This window comes from Poecilia latipinna, unplaced genomic scaffold, assembly GCF_001443285.1.
Source record: "Poecilia latipinna isolate Pla-1442-1.1 unplaced genomic scaffold, P_latipinna-1.0 Scaffold1395, whole genome shotgun sequence".
NCBI classification, from domain to species: Eukaryota; Metazoa; Chordata; class Actinopteri; order Cyprinodontiformes; family Poeciliidae; genus Poecilia; species Poecilia latipinna.
This window is the reverse complement of record NW_015114011.1, coordinates 8,216-34,394: the sequence shown is the minus strand read 5'-3', so window position 1 is coordinate 34,394 and position 26,179 is coordinate 8,216. Positions and strand designations below refer to the sequence as shown.

Here is a 26,179-nt window from a genome sequence, read left to right as displayed (position 1 = left end):
AGTCGCATCAGAAAGCATAAGGCTTTCCTGCTAACTGCTCCTGCCACAAATCACCCCCTATCAGTTCTCTGGAAGCACACAGTATAGCAGCAAGCTTCGGCTCGTAGCTGTAGGGCTTAAACACAAACGGACTGTGCTTTTATTCAATTTAATCCGTTATACCCCAAGCTGGTGCTGCTTCACGTGATTCTCTGGCTCATTTTCAGCTATTGTGCTTAAAATTGTATATCAGAAATCACCCAAGGCTACACTAGCGTCTTGTTTTTTTTGTGTTTTTTTTTCCCTTTCATCTTTCTTTGGATTCAGGAACTGATTTCAGAGCAAATTAAAAAACTATCCTTTGACATGGTGACTGTTTCCACAATTCATGTTAGCCTTTACCTTCTTTTTTTTTTTTTCTTTCCACCACCTGACCCTTTTTATCCACGTTTTTCCTTCCCAGAGCTTTCCATCGGATGAAGGGTGGCCGTTCGCCAAGTACCTGGGAGCGTGTGGGCGCATGGTAGCTGTCAACTACGTGGGCGAGGAGCTGTGGAGCTTCTACAATGCGCCGTGGGAGAAGAGGGTTGACCTGGCGCGGCAGCTGATGGACATTGCCGAGCAGCTCACCAACAATGACTTTGACTTTGCCCTGTACCTGCTGGATGTCAGTTTTGATAACTTTGCAGTCGGCCCTCGGGACGGAAAAGTCATCATAGTCGACGCCGAAAACGTCCTGGTAGCAGACAAAAGACAGATAAAGCAAGGTGAGGGTCATTGCCTAATCGTTTATCACATAGCTGCTTCCATTTCTTCTTTTTTTTTATTTTTCCGTTTTTGACGTTTCAGTATATATTTAGTCTAGATTTCTCTTCAAAATCTCCTGGTATTTCTAAGAACTATTTTCAGGGGTTTTGGAGGATAAATGCATCCACAGCATCTTAGATCCTCCACCATACTTAAGAGTTGGAATATAAACATATTAAGGTCATGATCTATTTTTATGTTTTCAATCCCAGTTTAAAAGTGGCTCTGTGACATCTCCCAAATGTTAAAAATAACACGAGATAAACCAGGAGCTATGGATTACTAATAAACTTCTGTAAATCTTGTCAGCTTGAAAAAGTAATTAATTTTAAAAGGATTATTAAATGATTTTGCGAAACAATCATTTCTTTGCATGAGAAACCTCCAGATAAAAATCGAAAAGGTTAAATTTTTCTCAGTATGACATTGAGCATTTGCAATTAGACTAATTTCTTTTAAGGCTTTTTATACATCTTTTGACAAGGGTGTTTTTAAATAGGCCATGTTTACAGCTCTTCTCTGGAGAAACACAGTTTGCTTTTACTTCATGTAATTTGCACAAATTGAAATTTTAAAAGTGAAATTGCTGATGCTGTCCATAACCTTACTCCTGGTCCATCTCTCTTGTTCATCACTCTTTCTCGGAACCTTGAACATGACATGAAGCATTGACCATAGTTTCAATTCTGCAAAAAAGAGATTCGAATGAGCAAGCACTGAATGTTTTAGGAATGGCCTCTTGAGACTTTAGGCTAGATTTGCATATGCTGGAAGTCTCCTCTCTTCTAAGAATATATCCAGCCAGCACCCCCACTCTCTCTAACACATGCGTCCCCATCAAAGCAAAGATTGTTCGGATAACGAGCCATCTCTGCTGCCCTAGATTTTTGCCTCGCGGATGGAAAAAAAAAACCCCATAACAAGGTCCAGGAAAGCTATACATCACACCCTGAGTGCTGCTGCTCGCCTCCCTTCAGTCTTCCTTCCAGGGGCCACTTCAGAGAGAGCGACGGCCACCTCGTCCGACACTTAGATTTGTCCCCTTGTGCTGAAATCCTATTAAAGTGATAAACTATTGTGTTGCTAGATGTTGAGGCTTCACCAATGTACCCTGTGATGGATATGAGATATTGCTCGTAAGTGAAAGAGAGTGTGCATTTCCTTTTTTTTTTTTTTTTCCCATACGCATAATAGAAGCATTGTGATAAATTTATCCCGGGATAAAGCGGCATTTTACCAAATTACAAGCTTCAACTCCAGGGAACCACAAAGTAATGCAGAACGTGTGAAGGAACTCCAACATCCCTGCCGTTTTTCACTTGAATTTCTGCTTCATTTCTGCATGATTATGCTTATGTGTGTTCATGTATTTGCCTTCCTCAGAAGTGTGTATATTTATCTTTGTTGCCAAGAGCTGCAATTTTCCAGCCTGTCACCGAAGCCCTTTGCCAGTCCTGGAGCACAATCCAGGTTGATACTCCCTTTGTCTGGCCCGACACATTTAGAGCCTGACAACTCAAGCTGCTTACCCCTGGCCTTTCAGAGCTTAAGCCTCAAGTTTATTTGCTTCCTTCATGTTTGTGTGCCTGGATCTGTTTGTGTGTGTGTGCCAAAGCGCTGCAACGCAGCAGGAAGAAGGGGGGGGGGGGGATCATGGCGGTAATGAGCATTACTAGGTCACGGCCGTGTGGTGAACAGCAGTAGGAAACAGGCGCGGCAACTTCCCAAGGCTCTGGGAACAGAGAAGCCAATCCCTACAATTAGTGCCTGAGCTGGGAAAGCATCCTGAAGCGTGCAACGCCAGAGTCATCGGTCCAAACTGAAACCAATCGATTTGTAAATCAAACACGCAGAAAGCAACGTGCCAATCCACCCTCTTATTAGAATCATCCATATGGATGCAGGGGGTTCCAGAGATGGAGAGCTGTGCCCTTTTTATCTGCACAGTCCAGTGATGCGAAAGGAGCGATTTCCCCATGATTGAGCTCATGGCGTCACTGGCTGGCTTGACAACACTCGTGTCACTCATTTTCCTCTTTCTCTTTTACACAGTCTCCCAAAGATGCACTTGCTTTTCCTCTCACACTTGTCTCCGTTCCCAATATCCGACTTTCTCTTCTGAACTCGACAGTAAGGCTATGCTAACGAGGTCTCAGGCCATGCCTTCAAAATTTGCTCAACCTTGTGAAGGCATAGGTGTGAGAGGAATGCACACAGGTCCAGTCTGAACTCTTTAACATGGAAGATGCCAGATACCTGAGACACACGGGGCTAGATGGTCGTGCCTCACCTCATTCTGCCGCTGATTTGAATTGAAAATCATTTAGTTTGCTTTGTAAATTTGCCCAGACCTGCAGGTAGAAAAAAAACTAACGTAGATGACTTACAAAAAGCATTTGTTGCCCTTGAACTGTGCTTCAACATATTTTTATGAGCATCTCATGTAATAAACCAACACAAAAGCATATGATTGAAATACTTTTTTTTTATTTTTTTTAAACGAATGCAAATTTTTAAGGCTGGCCTGGATTTGTATTCAGCTTTGACTAACCTCTCTATCCCCACTAACAAAGCAACATGATGCCTCCACCACCTTGCTTCATAATGGGAATGGTGTGATTTGTAGTGTTGGCTTTCCACCTCAAATACTGTTTTGTACAAAGACTTAAATGACCTTGTCACCTTTTTTCACATGTTTGCCATATCTCCCGCCTCTGGAAACAGAGCTTTGTATGATGTTCTCTGAAAACTGGTTTCCTTCTTGCTATAAAGGACAACAATTTTGTCGACACAATTAAGAGCTGCCCTGAGCTGTGCCTCTTTGTATCTCCATCTTGTTAGCATTTTGCAAAGAAGGAAGTTGCGCTCACGTCTTCTCCTTGTCTTGAGTAGTCATTGGTGCAGCACCACCACATGTGAGGGGTTTGGGAGGCAGATTTTTCAAAGGGTTTGGTTCATTTGGTGCAGTGTGAAAGCGAACCACACCAGCTAAAAATGTAACTGTTACAATTTTGGTCCCCAGTCGAACAGACTCTACCAGACTATCAGATGTGAAAACACCCTTATATAAAATACAATGCAAAACATGTAGTCATAAAAAAGGAAAAAGCATTTGGGGTGTTGGGCTGCTGGCCTGCCCCAGCTAATTACTACACAGGTAGTCACTGAAGACACTATTTTAGTTTGTTTTTTTTTTTAGATTTTATTTGGGCCCATCTGAAAAACTCCTTAACTGCCATGATGCCAGTGGTGTCCTCGTAGATATGTTGACTTTACTTGGAAGCATTTTGAGAGTGACGATTAGTCTAAATAAAAATGCATGCCACACTTTTGGGATTTGAATTCATTTTTATTTTTCCCTCATTTTCCTTCCTCTTCAGGTATGCATTAGTCTGCATATGGCACAAGAGGGCATTTAAATTTGAAAATGCATCCTGACAAAATGTGAAAAGGTGCTCTTGGAAGGCACTATATTGGGCCTCATAACGTCCTTTTGGCTTTTTCCTGAGATTCAAAATACTTTGCATACGTGTCCTTGAGTATGTCTTTCTCGGCCTTATTTTTTTCTTCTGAGGTTTTTCTAACCGGTGTGTGTGTGTGCGCGGGGGGCACAACTTTGTGAGAAGAGCAGGACACTCTCCCAATGCCATCTGTCAATCAGCGTTGAGGTTTGACGCATGACCGGCTCTGAAGCATTAATTGCTTTTCACCTCACCTCGCTGCGTTTTCGTGTACATCTTTATATGCGCCGGTGCGCAGATATATCCATCTTCATCACCCACACTGATTGAGGTTGATGTGTCTCGCCTCTTTTGGGGGGTGGGCCCCACAGCGGGGCCCCCCTCTTCTCACTAACGGGCCAGTTCTGGATGTTTGATTGAGTTGTTCTGATGAGCCAGAGGAGAAGTGCATTATAGTGCCTGATGCACTGATTATATGTTTGCATCCTCTGGGTCCCCTCCAGTCTACCAACAGTGTTATTGATCTGCTTTTAATGCGCAAACCAATAGCTCTCTCATCATTCCAGGTTTTTTTTTTTTTATTGCCTCCCTTCTTTCCTAACCCAATCCTCTAAAGAGAATGAAAAAGGAAAATAAAATGAGCAGGGGAAAGAATTTTATTTGCTCTGTAAATCAAGTAAAAGGGTTCATTTCTGTCAAATAAAACTGTAGATGGTTGTTTGGCTGTGAGCCTTTGAAAGAAAAAAATAAAAGCCCTTCTCTCAATGGCTGAAGACTTCTTAGAGATTATTTGGTTTCTTCTGCGGCTGATATGTAAAATTTTTGGGGGTTATTTAAATAAACGCAATAGTTACATAAATATAAATGACAAAGAACAAAGTCTCCAACTGCGAGAGGTGTGTGTGTAACTCCTGTTCAACATTTTTAGTTTTGTAGTTTACCCCTTTTTTTTAATCATTAAAATTGTCTAAAACGTGGAGCAACCAGGAGTTAAGCCCCAATCTTAAACCTGCTATATGCAGAAATGTGATTTTTTTTTTTTTTAATGGTAGCATTTTTTGTTTTTTTTTAGCCAATTTTTAGCATTTTTCAACAAACTCTGATTTGACAATGGTTACAAGCAACCTTAGCAATTTACATGGTTAGAATTTGAAACTGTAACCTGTGTATTTGTGAATGATACAGATTTACAGTGTCTCACCTCTGTAAATCTTTAAGGTTTCACAACCAGCAAATGTGAAACCTTAAAGTGATAAAACATTTCTCACCTTTCTCTAAGAGCCAAAGAACTCTGTTGTTTAAAGAAAATCCCAGTATTTTTTCTGATCAGTGAATGCACCATACATAATAACCAAGTCATGCTTACAACACCACACTTTGTTGCATTGGTTAGGATGCATTTACTGAGTGAAGACATTCAAAGTTGAAATTTTCAGTATTACCGGGGTGTTTTTAAAACTTACTACAAGAAGCAAAAGCAGAGGTTGTGACATATTTAAAAGAAAAGTGTTTTCAATAACACATTGAGATGTGTTTTCCATTCACTGAGGCTGCAAGAGAGCAAGGCTTTCATCAGATAACAGGGTCGCTCAACAAGGAGGAAACGGTGCTCTGGATTATTATTATAAAACATTTTAAAACATGTGTCATGTTCATGCTATGATGCATAGTGGGTTGCGAAATGCTGGCAGCTTTTTGAAAGTCTTAGAGAAAAGATAAGGATCCAAGAGAAAATGGCAAAGAGTACCGTTCATGCAGTGCTAGTCATGCTAGTAGCTAATGTAAGATGCGAAACAAATTCAGAATGTTTTGTTTTTTACTTCTGTTTTTGAAATACTTAAACACTGTTTTGCGGTGACACCTCCCTTAAGAGGGTTAAGCTATAATTAACACTTGCAGGAGAAAGCTTAAATTTTATATTTTTTTTTCATATCTGTCACAAAATGGTTCTGTGAAAGAAATTAGAAAGTTAAAATTGTTATTAGCAGAACAAAGCCTTACAAGAACTAAAGAAAAAAAAATGAACCCAAAACGTCCTTCTATCTCTGGGGAAAAAATCTGATGTTGTCAACTTTATACATAAAGCAGATCTAAAATAAAAAAAAAAGGTCAATAGTGCTTAAGTTGTACCAGTGAGCAAACCAACTAAATGAAATGCCGACATAGTAAATTAAATTATGCAATTCACAATGTTTACTATTACTATTGTATATTGCATAAACAAAGTCTCTTTTTTTTTTTTATTTTATTTTTTTTATGAAAATCCAAAAAGGGGGAAAAAAGTATTAACTAAAGATTCAGGTGATTCTATATCAGAATCACTTAAATCTGAACAGTATTAAATTAGATGTTTCACCCACTGCAAAGGTGATTTAAAAAAAAAAAAAAAAAGTAATATAAACATTTTTATGTGTGTCCACCTGCAGACAAGCCGGAGAACTACGACGTGTGGTATGAGAGCCGCTTCGAGGAGTGCGACAGGGAGGCCTGCCTTTCTTTCTCCAAGGAGGCCCTCTGCTCCCGGGTCACCGTGGACCACAACTATTATGCCGTGTGCCAGAACTTACTGTCACAGTATGCCACGTGGCGGGGAACCACCGGCGGCCTCCTTCACGACCCGCCCGCTCACATAGCCAAAGATGGACAACTCGAGGCTTTGTTGGACGAGTGCACCAAGCCTAAAAAGCGCTACGGCCGCTTTCAGGCGGCCAAGGAACTGCGCGAATACCTCACACGGCTATCTGCTGCGTCCTCCTCCGCCATGGCAAGGTAATGCATGGGGTCGGCGATAGCCCGACGCTTCGAGACACGATTTTGTACTCTTTATCTCCGGATTCTTGAGCTATCGGTTCTTGTTCATGATGTCATTCGCTCCCTTTGCGCATTGGAGCAAGAAGAAGGTGTTTGAATCAAACTTTGTTAAAGCCCTAGCTTTTACCTTGACTTTTGACTTTTTCTGCTTTGTTTGAGAGGATTGTGGCACTGCAAAAAAAAAAAAAAAGAAAAAAAAAAAACCTACCTGAGCCAAGGGAGCGAGGTTACGGGGTTAACCTGTCGGCTCTCAGGGTGGGCTACCACCTCCGGAGCAGAAATAAGGAAGGGCTCCGGTAAGCGCATCAGTCATTGGAGCCAGGCTAACGCAAACCAACAGTAACGAAGCAACAGCAGCCGTAACATCACACAGCCCAGATGATGATTATTTTCCTTTTTATGCCTCAGTTTCTTCTTTTTTTTTTTTTTTTTTCATACCATTAAAAACCTTAACATCTGTTTTAGTCATAGTTCTCAGTTTTATTTCATTCCTAGAAGGGTTGATTCTGTTTTGCAGAGCTGAATTGTAGTCATTTGAGCCATGGTTATTTTTTGCTGTGTTGTGGCTCTTTATTTTCTGTAGCAATGCTGCCTGGAAGGTGGAAGTAGCATGAATCACCTGCTGCAGGATGGCAGGAAAGGCCAAGGGAGAAGAGGTGAAAAAAAAAAAAGAAGAAGAAGGGGGGGGGGTGGAAAAAGTGTGTTAGAAAGTTTTGGATTTCAGAGGACATATACAAAAAAAAAAAAAAACTTGACAGCTACTCTTTATGTACAGGTACATCTCAATGATCATCAGAAATAATCAAAAAGTCAATTTATTTCAGTAATACAGTTTAAAAAGAAAAATGTGTATATGTATTCATAACGCACAGGGTAAAATATTTCAAGTGTTTCTGTTAAATTTGATTATTATGGCTTGTAGCTGATTTAAAATTCTAAATCTATTTTTTTCTGATTATTAAATTAGACTGAACATATATATTCATGTATGACACTTGCGTCACACATCTCAATAAAACTCTTTCTTGAAGAAGTGATCATCTGTGACCATGAATGACGCTTGAATAGTCTTTCCTTCACAATTCCTTTGTTCCCCCTAAACCTTTTTTTCCATCCACTAAACTTTCCATTCCATTTATGTGCCTGGTAATGGCCCTCTGTAAATAGCCCGTTTTCTTTAGCAATGCCTTTTTGAGGCTTACCCAACTCAAAACAGAAAAGAGAAAAACAAATGCTGCTTATTGGTCTTGCATTAGGACTGCAAGCTTTTGGAAAAGCATGCAGCTTTAGTAGCATTTTGGTGAATATCGCATTAACAATCTGACTTGCAGTATGCAAAAACAATATGACTTGCAAATCTGAGATATACTGTGAAGCCCTATTTCAGCTAGGATTGAAATAAAAAAAAACACAATAGATTAGTTTTCTTTAGCTATAAGCCATAATGATCTAAAGGAACTGAAATAAGTGGTTGAATTATATAACTGTGTGTAAAGAATCCTTAATTGAATTACTGAAAGAAACCAACTTTTCGATGATGTTCACATTTATTGAGATGCACCTTTTTTGTTGTTTTCCAATCATTCAGGTTTCAGGATTGTGGCAATCATTTTTTGTTTTTTTTTTTTTTCTTTCTTGTGTGGATTATTGTTTTCTGTTTACTAGGAATCAGAAATGGTGAGACAGCTGCTCATAGGAAAAGGAAGGCGACAATTGGACTGTGGCAGTCCGTTAATGCAGATGTGCTGATACCAAAGAGGCTACTGGTAGTAAGAGACCACACCTTTCCTAACGCCTGGTCCACACTGAAGAACTGACTGAGTACTGATATTCTTTCTCCTAAACAATGATCAGCCATAGCTGTTTTGAACGATTCCCCTTTACTTCGTCGGCCTCCAGCAGAATAGATAAATGATTTGTTGAACTCTTTTCCCTCCATCAGTGTCATAAAACCACTTAATTTAAAAGAGAAAATGAAGTGATTCTGAAAGAACCAGAACACATAATTAATCCCCATTCTGTTTCCCCTTCTTTGTCTTGATTTGATGAATGAATTCTATTGTCAGAGTTCTCCAAGTGCTGCTCGATGCAATAACCTCTGTCAGGTCAGTGGTATAAGAAAAGGGAATGAAGATGTCTTTAAAATTACTTTCTTGTTCCAGAAACGGCTTCCGGACCTACACTTTCTAAATTTCGCAGCCCAGAAATCTCTGCGTTTAAATATTTAAACGCTCTTCACCACTTAGAGGGTTGGGGATGATTTTACACTCAGTGGACCAACAAATTAAAAGCATAATCACAATCACAAACCAACGCTCATTTTGCTCTTGGTTTATAGGATGCATTACTCAGCATAACTTGGTTTAAAAAGGAAAAGAAAATCTGCCTCGAAGTCCTATTTGGTTTTTTTTTTGTTTTTTTTGTAAGTTTTAATATCACAAGTAGGATCCTAAAAATATCCAGTGGAGGTTTGTTTAATGCAGACCATAAAAAGTTGGGATAGTAATCAAATGAATCCTTCATTTGATGAAACTGATATGACTCTTGCCAGCTAGGAAAAGCAATAAAGATAAGTTTGGCTTACGGATTTGTTTTTTTTTGTTTTTTTTTTCTCTCTCTCTCTCTTTTGTTTCAACTCCATCATTTGTTGTGACAGCTATGTTTGTTTACCCATGTGTCGGATATATTTAACTATGGAGGACGTTGAACCTAGAGGGATTTGTTCATGCGTAACTAACTGTCCACTTTTGTACTGTAATTTTCTTTTAAGTATTATATCAGCGTTGTCTGATTTTTCCTGTGCCTTTCATTCAAAAGTTGTATTTACAACTTTTAGTGGATTTAAATATTAAAATAAATGAAGATATATATATAAATATATATATAGATATAAATATACTCATGCTCTGTGTGGACTCTTCTTGATTCTATGTTTCCTTTGTTTTTTTTGTTTTTTTTGAGTTGGCTCCAGTTTGGTTGCTTTAAAAAAAAAAAAAAACCCGATTCACTGCAGCACAGCTGGATGTTGATGTTTGCCAAGTCTTTTTTAGTTATCCTTTGTTTTGATCTTTTATATCTTCATATTCCTTAAAAGCCCAGGCTTCCTTTTGTTGTGCTCTCCACTGAACTAAGATGTGAGTCTTTCTCTTTTTATCTGGTTTTATTATTTTTATTTAACATCTTTACACAAAGATTACTTTAAATATTAATATGGTAACCTTTCAGAGAAGCTTTCCTCTTACAGACTTCAATTTGGTCACACAGATAGTAAAAAAGTCCTTTTTTTTTATTGTGCAAGTAGTTTCCACAGAAAAATTACTCCTCACGCATACAGTGAAGCCCAGAATTATTCACACCCCCAGCAGATTTAATTAAAAATTATTTTAATGCAATCAAGGAGGATTGTTTCTGGTGGATATATCTCGCAAGATAACAATATAAACGGAGCATGCAATCAACACCTTCATATAACTGAAGACCAGGACGTTTGCGGTGGTAACTTTACATTTTATTTTTGGTGATGAGCTTCAAATCTTTAAAGTTGGAAGCTCTCTTTGCCATTACTTTGTTTACCTCCCTCCATTAATTATCTATCAGATTCAAGTTGTGACTCTGGCTAGACGCCTTCAGAAATACTCAAAACACGTTGATACAATGAAAAAAATTACAAGATTATCAACAAACCTCATACTGCCAAAGATATGAATAATTTTGGACTGGACATGCATTATGTTTTCAAATGACAAATGGGCACAGTATTTTCTCTCAAGGTGAGCTTGCTTGTGTGTGTGTGTGTGGGTATATTTGTCAGGGTTAAGCTGTTTTATTGTTATTACAAACCAATATTATGCATCATCTGCCTTTAAACTTGGCTGTGCCACCTTGTGCTTTACTTTATGCAGAAGAATTTTACTTGAAATCTCTCAAAATTAATAGATTAAGCCGAGGATTTTTAACATCACCAAATATTGTTTTCTGGGCAGAAGATACAGAAAAGACAAGTGAATAAAATTGCAGCTTTAGTTTTTTTTTTTTTTTTTTTTTTTTTTTTACATTTCTGTGTTTTGGATGAACATTTCAGACTCTTTTTTTTTCTGAAAGCAGAAGCTTAAAAGTGTGAATGGGAGCAGCTGTTTTGGGAATTCCACCATTTTAAAACAGTTTATGTTCGCAAAGACAACAGGAAAGAATTGAACAGATTTCGAACAACGGCATAAACAACTTCAGACAGCATGATAAATGAACAAGCTCTAGTTCACGTGGGAACCGTGAGTGTTGAGCAAGGGACATGAATTCACTCAATTTAATGTGAACAAACTGAATCTAGAACTAATTCTTGTTAGGGGGGGATTTGGTTTGACTTCTAAAATAATCAAAAATATCTAGGCCTATAATATTGGCTATTATTAGACTGTTTGCTGATTTTCTCCAAATAAGTTAATATAAAACTCAACTGACAAAACTTTGTGCTGATGAGTGTTTGTAAACTCTTTGACCTGGAGTTGTGCAGGAGTGTTGTCTTTGCTCAAGTTCTCACAATGAGATGTAGTAGTGCTTAACCCACAACCACAATTAGAAGCTGCATCACTGACACTCGTTGCCACTTTCCCCCCCACACACACACAATTTCTGTTCTTCCTCTGCATGGTCATTTTTTCTACCTATTCCCATCTCCTCCTCTGTAATTGTGCGTCTCTTTGATACACCCGCTGGTTTGTGTACAGAGCCGATGTCGCAGTCGTCGTGGTGAAGAGTTGTTGTTAAAGGCCTCCGTGCTGTAGGCCCAATTGATGAATGAATCCAGGGTTGGCCAGCTATAAGAAAACACCGCAAAAAAAAATGAATGTGGGGGGCTGAGGAGGAAGCGGGCGCCCGACTTTAATAAACAGGCTTAAATAAACATGAGGCCATTTCCGGGGCAAATCCACCAGGGATTTTTCTACATTAGGCACAGAAAGGGGTAGGGTGGGGGGGGGGGATGAGACAAACAGTATGGCTGCGGAGGAAAAGCATCTAGAAATTACCACAAATAGAAATAGAAATTTCCTCACCACGCTGTCCAATTTGCTGCGAGCGAGTTTACTTTCGCAAATTGCAGCCTAAAGTTGTTGGCGTCGAAAACAAGCGAGAGCAGCTTTCTTAGCGTGGTTTGCAACTATGCAGAATGCACCCCATAGGAGGAAATCTTGTTATCGTTCTAATAGAAACCTGCCTGTAGTTGGGGAGGCAGGTGGCTGGAAATAAATATGATGCCTGTCATGAGACTATCTTTCCAATATCACAGGTCCGCAGGTTTAAAAAGAAAAAATCCACCCCTGGTTTCTAGCTTATCGGGACAGGGGGAAGTCTGGAGCGCAGAGGTGCAACGTATTTAGTGTTCAGCAAGCCATGTTATCTAAATCTCGACATAACTTCAGCCTCGCCTGTCATATTACAAACCCGGGGAAACTGCTGATATCTTATTCAGGTCATCAACTGAAAGAAAGAATGGGAGGCGAGGGAAGTGCCAAATGTTTGATTACGGCTATAAAAGGGCATTAAAAAAATGAGGCAAAAGCTGAAAGTTTCCTGGTTGTTGTGGCTTGGCTAAAGTGATGTAAAGTCTATTTCATGCTCCGGCGAGCCTCAGGGACAGCCAGCCATTTTTAGACCCAGAATGACCTATATATTTTTCCGAGGGTAGATTGTTTAGTGTTCGGAGTGGGTCAGGAATAACGGCGTGCCAAGCTGGGTTTTTCGGAGCACTCACCCGTGTGAGCATGGCCTGTTGTTTTGGGTCTTTTCCGGGTCTGAATGCTCCGAAGGTTCTTTGTAAGCTCCTCCTGGAAAATCATCACTAATGCAACACAGGACTTGCTAGAAGCAATGTTCCTGTCAGGCCGCTTACATCGCTTCAGCATGTTTATGTCACTAACACATCTATTATGCCTCATTTAGAAAATGCTGGGATGCTTTTTCCTTCAAACACCACAGCACACTTTGGGCCCAACATAAAAGTCCACCAGTGAAAATATTTGCGCTCTGTGTGCTTGACAGGCAGGAGAAAGGAAAGTATTCTAGGAGAAAGGATTTGCTTTGACTTTCTAAGAGCTCATTTTGGTTTCAGTTTGATGACCTCTTTCAGCCAAACTTGACTTCAGATGCACTTCAGGACGGTTTCCTAAAAAAAGAGCAGAGTTTTAGCAGCCTTTTCATTGATTGTGAGAGCACGCTTACTGAGTGACTCAAAAGTGGAGGACGTGCAGCGAAGGAGTGCTACACCACAAACAACTAGCATATGACAGAAAAAAAAAAGAAATAATAAAAAATCACAAAACCCGGGCATGTTCAAAATTGACCGAAGATCAAAACTGAAGCATAGATGGATGGCAAAATTAAAGCAATGAAATTCTGAAATATCTGTGATTTTGTATCACAATAAATAAATCAATGCTCTCTTCAAAAAATGTAAAAAGAATTTTTAAAAATTATGAGTGACACTTTAAATAAAGCCGAGCTTTGAACATTTGCCATCTCATCACTAATGTTGAGTTTTGCACTTCTAGAACCCGTTAACTGCTACTTTCTGTAAAAGCTGATCTATCAATGTGCTTATTTTTTAATCAAAAATATATAAATTATTTGTACACTAAATGAGGCAATAACCTAAGTTTTATGTTGAATTTTCAACCTAATAGTCAGCGATCTTCACACGAATGGTGCGATATGTATGTTTGGGGGGTGGGATTTTTCTTTTTAAGTACAAAACATGAACAAAATCACAAAACCCGAGCATTTTGGGAAATACTTTTCCAAAAATACAAGGAAAAGTATTGTTTTCCATGTTTTAAAGGCTAATCTGAATGTTCCACAGCACTGTGTTAGCAGCACTGTTTATAAAATAACTACAGAAATCCAAAAGGGCTTCAATCATGTCCAAATCAGGGTGAAAAGTACTAAATCTGACAAAACCGTCTGGAAACTCATTACAACACATGCTGACTGGACCAAACTACTTTCAGAAAGAGGTCACAAGGTCACTTCGGCAAAAGGGGAACGGTAAACTGCTAACCACATGCAGTCTCTTAGCTGTGGATGTTTACTCTGCAGTGCCGGAAAAAGTACTCAAACAATAAGTAAAAGTACAAATAAACAGACAAAAACGTACTCTAGTAGAAGTACCACATTAACAGTTTTACTTGAGTAAAAGTAAGAAAGTACTGGCTTTTAAAAATACTTAAGTATTAAAAGTAAAAGTACTCGCTGAACGTACCACCTAATTGCTAATACAATATAATTAAGAGTACCTATCGTGTAAATACTCTGTGATTGTCAGTATACAAATTGAATATATTCTTTTTTTTCCCCCAAGACGTATATAAAAACAAAAAGGATCATAGAGGTTAAGAATGTTCTGGTAACTTCAATCTGAAAAGTCATAGAAATTTAAAGCACATGCGTTTTGATTCTTTATCTGCCCTCTTTCAAAAATTAATTTCTTTCTCCTCTTTTATTTGCAGCTCATAACCATCTCACTTATCGTTACCCGTATTGCACTTTAACAAAGGTTCCAACCCAAAGACAAACAAATGGGAGCCATGCTGTGGCTCTCTGTCCTCTTTACTGGGGGAGAGGTCACAGGCACTCTTAGGGGGTCTAATCTACCAGGGGACCAGCATGCCTGCAATCCCATTACCCATCTATGCAGCAGTTTAGATGCACATAATCATCTCCAGTTGGTGGGGGTTGCTTGGGTACATGAGGAGCTCCACGGGCTCCCTCCTCATCTCCCTCGATACATTAGTTAACACCCAGGGCAGTGATTAAAGCCATCATTTATTCAGCAAACTCCTTCATTCAGGCGTGTGTTCGTTGCCCTTAAATGTAAAATGCTGTGGTGTGCAAAAGTGTTTACATTGATCATGTCATAGGTAAAAATTTTGGTGAGTTTCTTTGGGTTTTACTTCATAGATTCATACAAATTAGCAATTGTAAAAGAATAGACATGTTTTTTTTTCGTTTTTTTTTTTTTTTTCTTTGTACAAATATTGTGGCATGCCTCCCATTAAATGGATACCCGTAAATAAATCATGTTCTAAAAGATTCCTTAAGAGGTCAGCAACTTGAATTTCACATGTGGGTAATTTAATCTCGTTATAAATACAGCTGTTTGATAAAGGCCTCAGAGGTTTGTCATAGAAAATCGAGATGAGTGAATGCTGCAAGTCACTTGATGCAATCTGCTGGGTTTGCTTAGATTTTAACACATTTGAATAGTAAACTGAACTCGACTGCATTGTTTGACAAATAATTGGAATGGATGCTATGATTGGACAGAAATGTTTTTTTGTTTTTTGTTTTTTCATGGATGCCTTGAGCTGACGTGTGCTGTGAATTGATGCTGGACAAATACACTGAACTGAAACTGGATCGAATCGGTGAACAAACAGCGTTATGAAGACATGAAGACAAAGGAACACAGCAGACAGGATCTGTGGCAAATTTATTAGCAGTAAAGCTGTACAACTATATATTAGGCGTTGGACCTTTCATTGAGTATTGTTCACCAGACATTGTTAAACATGGGGGTGTCAGCATGGAGTGCTTTTCTTCAGCAAGCAACAAAGAAGCTGGTTAGGATTTATAGCAAGAAGGACGAAGCTAAACACTGGGAAATCCTCAGAAAAAAAAAAATACTTTTAGACTGCAATAAACTTAAGACTGAGGGCAGAGGTTCATCTTCCAGAAGGAAAACGACCATGAAGACACAGCAACAGTGGAAGGTTAGAATGGGCCGTTCAAAAGTCCAGACATAGGAAAAATTGAGAATTTGTGTTCCGACTATCTGTGCGAGTAAGAGGTATGTGACGTAGCATCGACGTGCACATGCGCATTACCGCAAGGTAGGATGGATTAATGGGTAGCACAGATAGTTAGAACAATTGGTGCCAAAATTGACAATTGCTGTTCAGACATTGTCCATCCAAACTGATGGAGCTTAGGCTCTTTTTTTTTTTTTTAATAAGCATGAATAAAACATTTTTTGCCAAAAATCTTATACCCCAACATCAGCACACACTAGCAAAAAGTGGATGTCCCACTTTTCTGTCTTTTGTTTGAAGAAAAAACAAAGAACTACTATCACATATCCCAATAAAACACATTGATTTGTTGCTTGGAACAATGAGAAAAAGCTAAAGGATATGAATATTTCACAATTTGCTGTATCACAGATCACCAGCAGCATCAATGGCAGCATCAATCACAGATGCTAGCCCCATGAATCAAAATCTGTCGTGCACATCTGTTAAATTCCCTGTTTTATTCCACTGAATTTTTCAGGCTGTCCACAGGAAAGCTGAGATTAAATTCTTTTTTTTTTTTTTTTCTTTCTTTTCCCCAAATCTTATCACTTGCCATATGGAATGCTGTGATTCAGGCAAGATGTAATAAGCGTTTAGCGAGTCGACGATGACACTAGGTGGCATTTCCACTGATTGTGATAACCGTTCGCAGCTTCACTGGAGAGGGAGGGTGCAAAATGTCGCCAGAATGGAGGGATGTCGCTGCAGACGCAATAACAGAAACTAAGATAAGACACTTCAGACATCCTTATATCGCACGGGCAGAAAAATCCTATAATCCATTAGAGCGTTAGGCGGCCATTTCTTGCCCTTCACCGGCCTAAATTGAGGTGCCCTCCGGAGGACGGTGAGGACGGCACATCTGATGTGAGGTCCTCACTCCCTCTGGGATAAATTTACTCCTGTGTGACCTCACATGGCATGTGCGCTGTGCCTGTGAAAAGCAGCGCTAAAATCCTTGGAGCTTTTCACGTTCCCCCAACCCGCAGGCGGTTGCACAACTTCAGCCCGACACACTCCAGAGGCACCCATCACTTACTGACACTTGAGTGGACAAAATGAAACATTTTCTGTGCTGTCTGTCCAGCTCACTGAGTGACAGCGGGCTAAAGCTGATAGCGTAAGGGGGAAAGCTTCTTCTCTGGATTGTGTCCTGTTTGCCCAATTCTCCTTTGAGTTTAAAAAGGGGGTTTCCACAATGGACAGGTACAAAAAAGAAAAAAAAATATATATATCTAAAAGACCACTATATGCCATTTTAATACTACAGAGTGGCAATAGCCGATCCATCTATTCCTGCATTTGTGATTCTCACAGAGGTCCCAGTATATCTGCTGCTAAATTCATAGTGAGCTTAAGCATCTGTTTACAAATGGTTACATATGGACTAGGAACTTGAGTAATGGAAAAGTATGGAATTTTGACACGAGCAAAGTGGAGGAGCCTTGTTATAATCTTGCACGATTTTCTCTCTGACAAGCGCAAAATTCATGAAAAGTTGATGACAGTTATTCAACGGTTTCCATCTTCCAGCTTTGACTGGGAGCACTGCGAGAGTAAATATTTCAGATACAATGCCCGAGTGAGCATTAGACACCCACATCCATCATTAGGGTCGATAGTGAGCTATGGGGCAATATTATTTACTTTAGATTTTGATTAATGCTGCAGATATTCCTGCTCGAATCAAACTGGGAAATCTGGGGGGAAATTTTCTGAACGCTATTACTTTCTGCAAGTTCATTGCAGGGACGTTTTTGAGCAACACCGCCCATCCCCCCTTGCCCCTCCCTGCACTTTGGTTAAAAACTGCTTTGGTCTGTAGATAATAACAAAAAAGAGCAAGAAATTGAAACACCCAATCAGAAGCTGTCATGTTTATCTGCTGGGGTCTCACCAGCAGCTATTAAATGCGCCCATCTCCTTCCGTCAGCTCTCATCTGCCCACCAGCCAGTCTGTGTTGATAGCTAGATGCAACGCAGATGTGAACTAGCATGTAGCGCACGTTTGTGCTGTGCCACTATGCTGACAGAGACTTCAAACAGCTCTGTTAGTGGCCCTCTGAGGGATTCGCTAGACGTCAAAGCAGCCAACAAGGAAAGACAGACAATTATTTCCACAGTTTCCCTACTCAGCTGCTGCTGCACCGAGACTGTAGGTTGCATGTGCAAGCAGATCACTCCAGAGAAACTGCTTCATAAGCAATTCAAAGCTGTCGCTCCAATACTAAGACATAATGCTCACGGGCCTACAGCGGGCCGGACGGCAATTTGTTGAGTAGTTACGGTGTTCGACTGCCAAGAAGCAGGTGGCATGTGAGCGCGAGAGGCCGACGAGAGGAGGGGGTCCGCGAGCGTGGGTATGTACACTGAGACAAAACATAAGCCCTTTTTTTTTTTTTCCCTGCCAGCAGTCCACACGCACAGTATGCTAAAGTTGTGAAGCAAGAAAAAACACACTGGATGAAACTAGCGTGAAGACACCAAAAGATGTAATAAATCACAACAAAACGGAGAACACAACTAAGAGGCTGAAAGCCCATTTTCACTCAATGTAACATCACAACTGTTAACTGCTGGAAATCCCCTGATAACAGGAAATCTTAACTATAGCAGCGCGAGATTAAAAAAACAAAACAAAACAAAAAAAAACATACACAAAAACACAGAATTACAGCTCCACAAGACATGACGAAAAACAAGAACGCACAGAACTTCAAAAAAACACAGCTTACACGCCATATTATTTAAAAAATAAAAAAAAATCTAAAATTGTGGTTTGAAACCACTTTTTAAGGAAAGAAAGAAAAACCCATCCCCAAAAACAGAATGCTCCAAGAGGCTGCTGTTTCATCCCAGTCTTCTTCTATTCTTTGACCTTGTGGAGCGCTATGCCTCTTCTTGCAGCCTGAGATCATCCGGTCAAAGGCTGGTAAATGGTTCCACAAACGCATTTCAAGACCATGTTTTTAATATTCGATTAAAAAAAAAAAGTAGACTTTGTGGTTTTTAACCTGTAAAAGGTGCTCTATAAATAAAGTTTACTTCCACTTTATGCCAGTGAAATTACAAATTTTATTCTTCCATTTAATGAATCACTCCTAGCTTCTTTTGTTAAATACAGTTGAATGTCAAACAATTCTGAAGGAAGATGCTTAAGTCTGTCTTATTAGAGATATTGTCTCTGCACAGTTTAGTTATGACCCCCAATCAAGCAAAAATAACTATGTGCAACCTAATCTTAATAAACAATATTTATTGCTGTCACACTGTCCAAGTCCATAAAGAAGTCCAGAACTGGCTAACTGCCCAAGGGACAAGCCTTTCAGGAGATGCAACAATGTTTAAGGATATATATTTGTAATTATTTCAGCCGCCTTGAATTAATGTTGTGCTGCTAATCTTGCCAATGAAGAATGATGTATAAGTACAGTAAAAGAAATATAAGTTTGCAGGGCTTTTGGCTAATGACTGAGGCTGGTTAGTGATAGAAGCCGTTGAATGGTCTCAAAATGAAATGACTATTTACTTATTTTAAAAGACTCTGGGCTGCATCTCACAATTCCCAATTCAGCGTTTGATGCTCTTCTTCAGGTAGAACGTCAACAATTTTAAATTTATGAAATCTTAATTTCAACTGCAGATTATTTAATGAAAATCTTTAATAGCTTTCTGATTACACCAAAAAGAGGTATGCTTGGTTTTCAGAAAAATATGTTTACAGAAAAAGATGCTTAAAACATGGCTACTTGATTTTCATTGGACTCCTATCTCAAGATGTGGGTGTGCACGTGTGTGTGTGCGCGCGTGATGAGTGTCTGCGTGTGTGTGCCTGCATATGGGTCACAAACAAAACAACTCACCCATGACGCCATTCATGCCAGGACTGCCCCATGCGGAGGTAAATTATATTATTTATTATTTTATATCATTATTAGATTATAGAAGATCACATTACATGATCAGTGATCAAAGGTTCACGCTGTGGAAACCATGCCAGGCATCTCCCTTTCATCTCTACAAAAGTCTGGAAAGAAGAGAACAGAATGGTGAACGCACAAACTGGGGAAGTAGCATTTTTTTTTTTTTGTGTGCAAAATATGTAGTTTAGAACCAAAATTTATTTAATTTAAATTAACTATCTTTTTTTCCATTTATTTTGGCTTGCTTTATGAAGTCACACTGTCTTTCTTATGTTCCAGGTTTTGATTTTCTGTTTTATTTAGTTTTTAATGTGTTTGCGCATCGGACACAATGAACTACGGTGTCCTTTTTAATCCTCTCAGTAAATTGTTGGCTGTTAACTGCTTATCTCTGGGATAATCTGAGCTTGCATAAGATCAAATTGGTTCCTTCTCCTGAGACTGGATCAGGCAAGCGTTAAGGGAAAATGAGATTGGTGCACAGAAGAGCAAAGTGGAAAAGCACAACCTTGAAAGGGACACACTGTCTAAATTGGATCTTCGCTAGCCAATCAGAGACCTTTCACTGACAGGAGTACAAAGACAGGTGCTGAAAGTGACTGCAGACGTGACTTAAGATGGATAACTGGGACCTTATTGGAAAATACTCTGCGAGTTATTTTATGACATAACCCGGCTGTTGGTTGTAAATCTGGCATAATTAAATTTTACCATTTGCAATAACTGTGGTAAATTCTCCATATTTATGAAACCCAGGACAGTATTTGACTTATTTATGCAGGTGAAATATTGGTTTTCAACCTTCACGTTGACATTTCTTACAATAAATCACATGCTGAAACTGCCTTCATTTTACATGAATGAATCAAGGATCCTTCTGCTCACCTGAAGCAATTGTGCTAACATGGGAGCGAGGAAATCTCATAATCAGAAAATAATATAATAAACTACACAATATGCAAAATTGTGTTTGTTGGAGACGTTGCATTTGACAGATTATTTTTAATGTAACGTCACCAAATAAAACGCTAATAGATTATAATTTATGGTCTGTTCTGTGCGAACAGGATACTAGAGTGACATTAAAACAAAAGAAAATTGTCAGTAATAAAATCTATTAACAAGGCATGGCACTGATTGTTTAATACAGTTTTACAAAACAGTAAAAGAGCAGTAAAAAAAAATACTAGCTGATCAGTTCAGTCCCTGGGTTTCTTCAGGACAAATTGATTGGTGCTTGTTTGTGCATTTCTTCAGATGAAAAGGCTTAAATGGGCTTAAATGGCTTAAATGTAAGAATGCATCTGCATCTTTTAACAATCAGTTTTATGTCTATTTTTAAGTTTCCTTTAGTTCCTAAAGGAAATCTTAAACTGCCGTCACACCATTTATGTACACCAACTCAGTGCATATCAGAAATATGAACCCATATATCGAGCAAATCTGTAAAGAAGATCGACGGAACAACTGGGATCACAGAGTTTGTAAAATGTTGAAGAATAGCCTTGTTTCGCTCGCTCTATTATACATTTGGCTCCCTCAGACCCAAACTCATTTATAATGGGTAAAATTTTACTATTTTAAATATATTATTAACAGTGTTGTGCACAAATGTGCTCAAATGGGGGTGTTAGTGATGATTTGGTGTTAATAATTTTGGACAACAGTGGGATTTATTAGTGCTGTTTTTCACATGATGAACTTGCATTAAACATCATTCTCTCCGGTGCAATTCAACAGAGCTCCATCCAAGGGTGAACACTCGGTGAACCGAAAAACATTCAGGGCAACCTTTAGCTTTTCGTGGACAGAGAAGGCATTTCCCTTCAGAAGCAGGAGCTTCTTAGCAATCAGTGGCACAAAGAGATAATATGCATGCTTCTCTCCTCTTGATGTGCACTGAAGCGAAGGTTCAGAACCTTCTCTTCACAAATGACAAGACTACGCTGTTGTTTCTGCACCCTTGTTCTATTGTTTTGCAGGAGCCTTCCTGCAGGTGAGGGAGCCGAGATGTGCGGCAGAGACACGGTTTCTTAATGCAACCGTTTTCTAGTTTTTTTGTCACTGACGGTCGCAGAGGCAGCCACATCTGAATTAACTCATTTGCTTAAATGACAATTTTGTCAGGTGACATGGCAACACCAATTGCTTAAAACAAATCTGGATTTTAATAAAGAGAGACACCTATCTCATATTCTCACCGGACCGTTTTCCAAACTGACATCCAGACTCGTTTTGCTTTCTGACAATCACAACAAAGAGCGTAATTTGTGTGGATCAAAGCAGCTTTATTAAAAATTCTGCTAATTTAAATTGCAGCAAGAAAAGGGAACAGCTGAGAATTTAATAGATAAAAATGGGCTGTTGCAAATTCTAGCCAATGGTATAATCAAAATGCAAATTGGCTGCGTAATGTCACGATCTTCATATTTTGAAAGACTTTATTTCATTAAAAGGCTGATGAAAAAAGTGATTTCATTGTGGGGCTGTGCATTTAGTACAAATTGTGCATGTGAGCAGGGATTCATTAAATTGTCACCTCTGTAAACTTCACTTAAAATAAATTGTTGTTAAGGATGAACTTCTAAGAAATCATAAATTTACAAAAGCTCTTCCAAATTATAGACTATTTTACATAGTAGTCCCACCGCTGCTAAAGTTAGTGGGTATGTTTCCCCCGCCCCCCACTTTTTACTGTAATTTGTCTTTCTTAACCTTGACTAATATCTAGAAGTCGTTGTATTGGTTGTGATCTCTGGTATTTATGTGAATCCCATAAATACCAGACTTGTACATGCATATTCCAAAAGGTTAGCGCACTTCGAAATTCTCTTCCTTTCTTTAACATGATTGAATCATACTCTGTAATACATTTCCAAAGGATGTTTTAGAAAGTAAACAACTTTGTGTGTTCTGTCTCCCACCCGAATATTTCAAAACGCAGATCTTAAAAGTAGAGTAGATTGGATGTTTTCATCAGTTAAGTACAACCAAGTGTGAGAATTTGGTTTTCTGTGTGTTTATTTAATGTCACCCCTTGATTGTTCCCAGCCATCCCTTGTTTCCCCTGATTACCTTCCCTGTGTATTTATACCTGCCTGTGCCTCTTGTTCCCTGTCAGGTCCTTGTTTATTGTCGGTGGTCTTAGGTCAGTGGTCGAATGTACTTGCCAGTCGCTACCAGAGTCAGAGTTACTGCTGCTGCTCACTTGTGCTGCCTGGATTTTGAGTATTGATTCATCATTTAAAAAAGAAAAAAAAAGAAAAGAAAACATAATTTTTCACCATACCTGGGTCCTGCCGCGTCCATCCTCACTACTACAAACCCCAACTCGTGACACTAAGGGGATTGTTGGTACTTTCCATATTACTTAGCTATTTTCTTTCATTTGGAATCCAATGCAGGAGTTTATAGTTAACTTGTTTTAATGTTGCAGTTTTTATTTTCTCTTTCCAAAGAAAGGAACCGGCAAAGTCAAGTGTTCTGCTTTAGATGGAAAACCTTGGGTCTAATTTGATGTTACTTTCAAAGTTTCTACTAAGCTGTTAAGCAGATTGTATTTAAAATGCAAAAGGATTCACAAGGCAGTTTTGATGTTTAGTCATGGTAAAAAAAATGGAGAGGGAAATTAGCTTTGTAAGCAAAGAACAATGCGTGCTTTATAAATATAGCAAATCTATTCCCCGGGGAGTGGTTATTAGCTGTATTTAGGCATTCTGTGTCTGTCTCGGCATCTCAGTAACACCCTACATATTTAAGATTTGTGTGGTGTTTACATTATATAACAGTTGTTTTCACTTCCCTCTAATTGAAAATCAGACACACCACTGGTCTTTGTGGTTTGCAAATGTTTTGCATGTGGAAAATTTACATCAGTGCAAGAGTTTCTGGTATCTGCCCCTTATGTGGCAGGGGTCAAAGAGTTGAGTCTAGCTCAACTCTTTCAACCATTCTAATAAGGTCAGAAGCTTTCAAATAAGAAAAAAAAAAGGTTTATTTTTTTTAAATTTTACTTTAATGCACTTCTAAGCTTTCCTGGATGTTGGGATTATACTTGTAACACATCTTAGCTCTCTACTTTTCCCATAGATCCTAATTCTGTCTGAAGATGGAATGACGAATGTTACGGCAGTTCTTTTAATCTCAGTAAAAGTTACCACCCACACTGCAAAAGAACAATAAATCTTGCATGAGAACTGCTTCACAAGGCTGCAACTATTTAAGCATGTGCTGAAAGTGGGTGTTGAAATGTTCAGATTCTTTAAAACTAAGATATACTACACGTTTTGCCCTCTCTGTTGTAACTTGGAGATAATATTTTTTCTTAAAAGATGATCACTTGAAGCCCCTTGCATGATATTTTAATCTTCCCATCTGGCCATGTTGCCCTTAGAAGCAGGAAATGCAGCTGCTCATTCCCATTACATTATAATGTCTAAAAGAAATTAAATGCCATCTTCAATGCCTAAAAATAGTAGACCACAAACCCAAAGGGTGTCATCAAGAAATGCTCACACTTTGTCTTTGTGGCATAGCACAAAGACAAAGCACAACATTCAGATTTCACTTTAGTTTTTTTAAAGACTGTTAAGTTATTTGGCTTTCTTTCCTCAGCGCAAAAAGTACATTTTTATGAGACATTTTTACCACCATTTGCTCCTGTTTGGCACTTCTATAGTCAATCCCCGCAAATTTTACTAACCTTTTTTTTTTTTTCTTCTGGAAATACTTGGAGAAATCCCATCTGCTAAATTAAATATTTTTAACCTTCCAGCAAAATCCTTATGACATGTAAAAAAAATATTTATAATAATAAATAAAATGGCCCTTAATTATCAAACACAAATTAAAAACTGAGTCATAAAATGTACTTGCTGTTTTTCACACTGAATTTGAATGAACGAATAAATGAATGAACATAATCAAATGACTGAAGTATAAGAAACCAGGCAGCTTCTGCTACCAGAATGTTGACCGCCTGGAAAAAGAGTAGACGTATTTGTGAACTGTAGCTATTTGGAGACTACCTCCCCCAGGACTATGCAAAGGCATAGCAAAACTTTCTTGTCATGCTTCTGTTCTTATAGGAAACAGGTGTGTGTGTTTCGAATACCATAATGCCTAGGGGGCTATCAGCAAAATACAACCATGAGGGCGGCAAATGGAGGATTGCAGGAACTGTGACAGATAAAGAAATAGCAGCTTACTGAACTGGAACATTAGACAGGATTCTGCAAAGAGCATCATCTTTTTTTTTCCTTTACAAGTGGATAAGCTCACAAATATTTTGTTAGCCTGTGGAGGAGAAATAAAAATAATACAGCCAAGATCGATTCTTCACTTGCTGTTCCTGTTTTTTTTTTTTTTTTTGCAAGTTTGAGGTAACTGGTACAGAGCAGTGAATGAATACCACACATCTGGGACCAAATCAATCCTTGTACAACAGTTCAGCTAGCTGCCACTGGAAGTCAGAAAAGTGGTAAAATTCCAGAATGCTGTTGGCTAAAATGTTTACATTTTTTATGATTTTTATATATATTTTTTAGCAGTTTTCAATATTGTTGTTTACGTTAACATCAAGATAAAAACTCGCTCTAATGAAGTTGTTCCAGCCATATTGTCAATTTTCCAGAATGTCAATTATGCACAAGTTTTATAACTAGTGATTTGCTTGGGACATGGAAGTGATTGTTTCAACCGTTATGTCTCATAATCTATAGTATAAGTCAATCAAAGTTTAATCAATCAAATTTTATTTGTGTAGCACAATTCAGCAGCAAGGCATTTCAAAGTGCTTTACATCATAGCAAACACAAAAACACAAAGTCATGCAACACAGAATCAACAATCAAAAGAACCTAAGTATCACTGACAGACATGAAAAAGATTTGGGTTTATGCTAATGGGCACCAAATACCAAATGAGAGAGTTCTCCGAACTCATTCATCTTAACTTTGTCAAAATCTTCTCAAGGGAGGGATTATGCAGTTACGAACATTTTGGGAACTTCCAGGATGACCTGAAGAAAAAGGAAGGAAGAAATACGAGGGAGCATTTACGCTGCATTCCATTAATCTTTGAAGTTAGAAATTGGATTTAAGAATAGAGAACCTATTCTTTATGTCATCCAGTGGGGTCTGCTTATTGATATGTTCAGTGAACAAGGGCAATCCACTATTAGCATTTTACCTGTTCACTACAGACAAGGTGGCCATAATGGATTTTGAAAGCAGGACTGTTGATAAATCCACAACTTTCACACTTTAACTTAAGGCCTCTAGGTACTTTAAATGTGACAGTTTTCACTCGTGTAAAAATATAACACATAGCTGGAATGCACATTATAACCAGCTGT

The 26,179-nt window shown here is 38.7% G+C and overlaps 1 protein-coding gene across 1 annotated transcript in view; it reads left to right on the top strand.

Moving 5' to 3' along the window:
- The window catches only part of dipk2ab (divergent protein kinase domain 2Ab), a 40,488-nt gene extending 31,059 nt beyond the window's left edge, over positions 1-9,429 (top strand). The window contains exons 3-4 of the mRNA XM_015056608.1: positions 443-746; positions 6,674-9,429. Of these exons, the coding sequence (XP_014912094.1) occupies positions 443-746; positions 6,674-7,020 (651 nt within the window). The 3' untranslated portion in view covers positions 7,021-9,429. The remainder of the gene's footprint in view (positions 1-442; positions 747-6,673) is intronic.
- Positions 9,430-26,179: the final 16,750 nt, after the last annotated feature.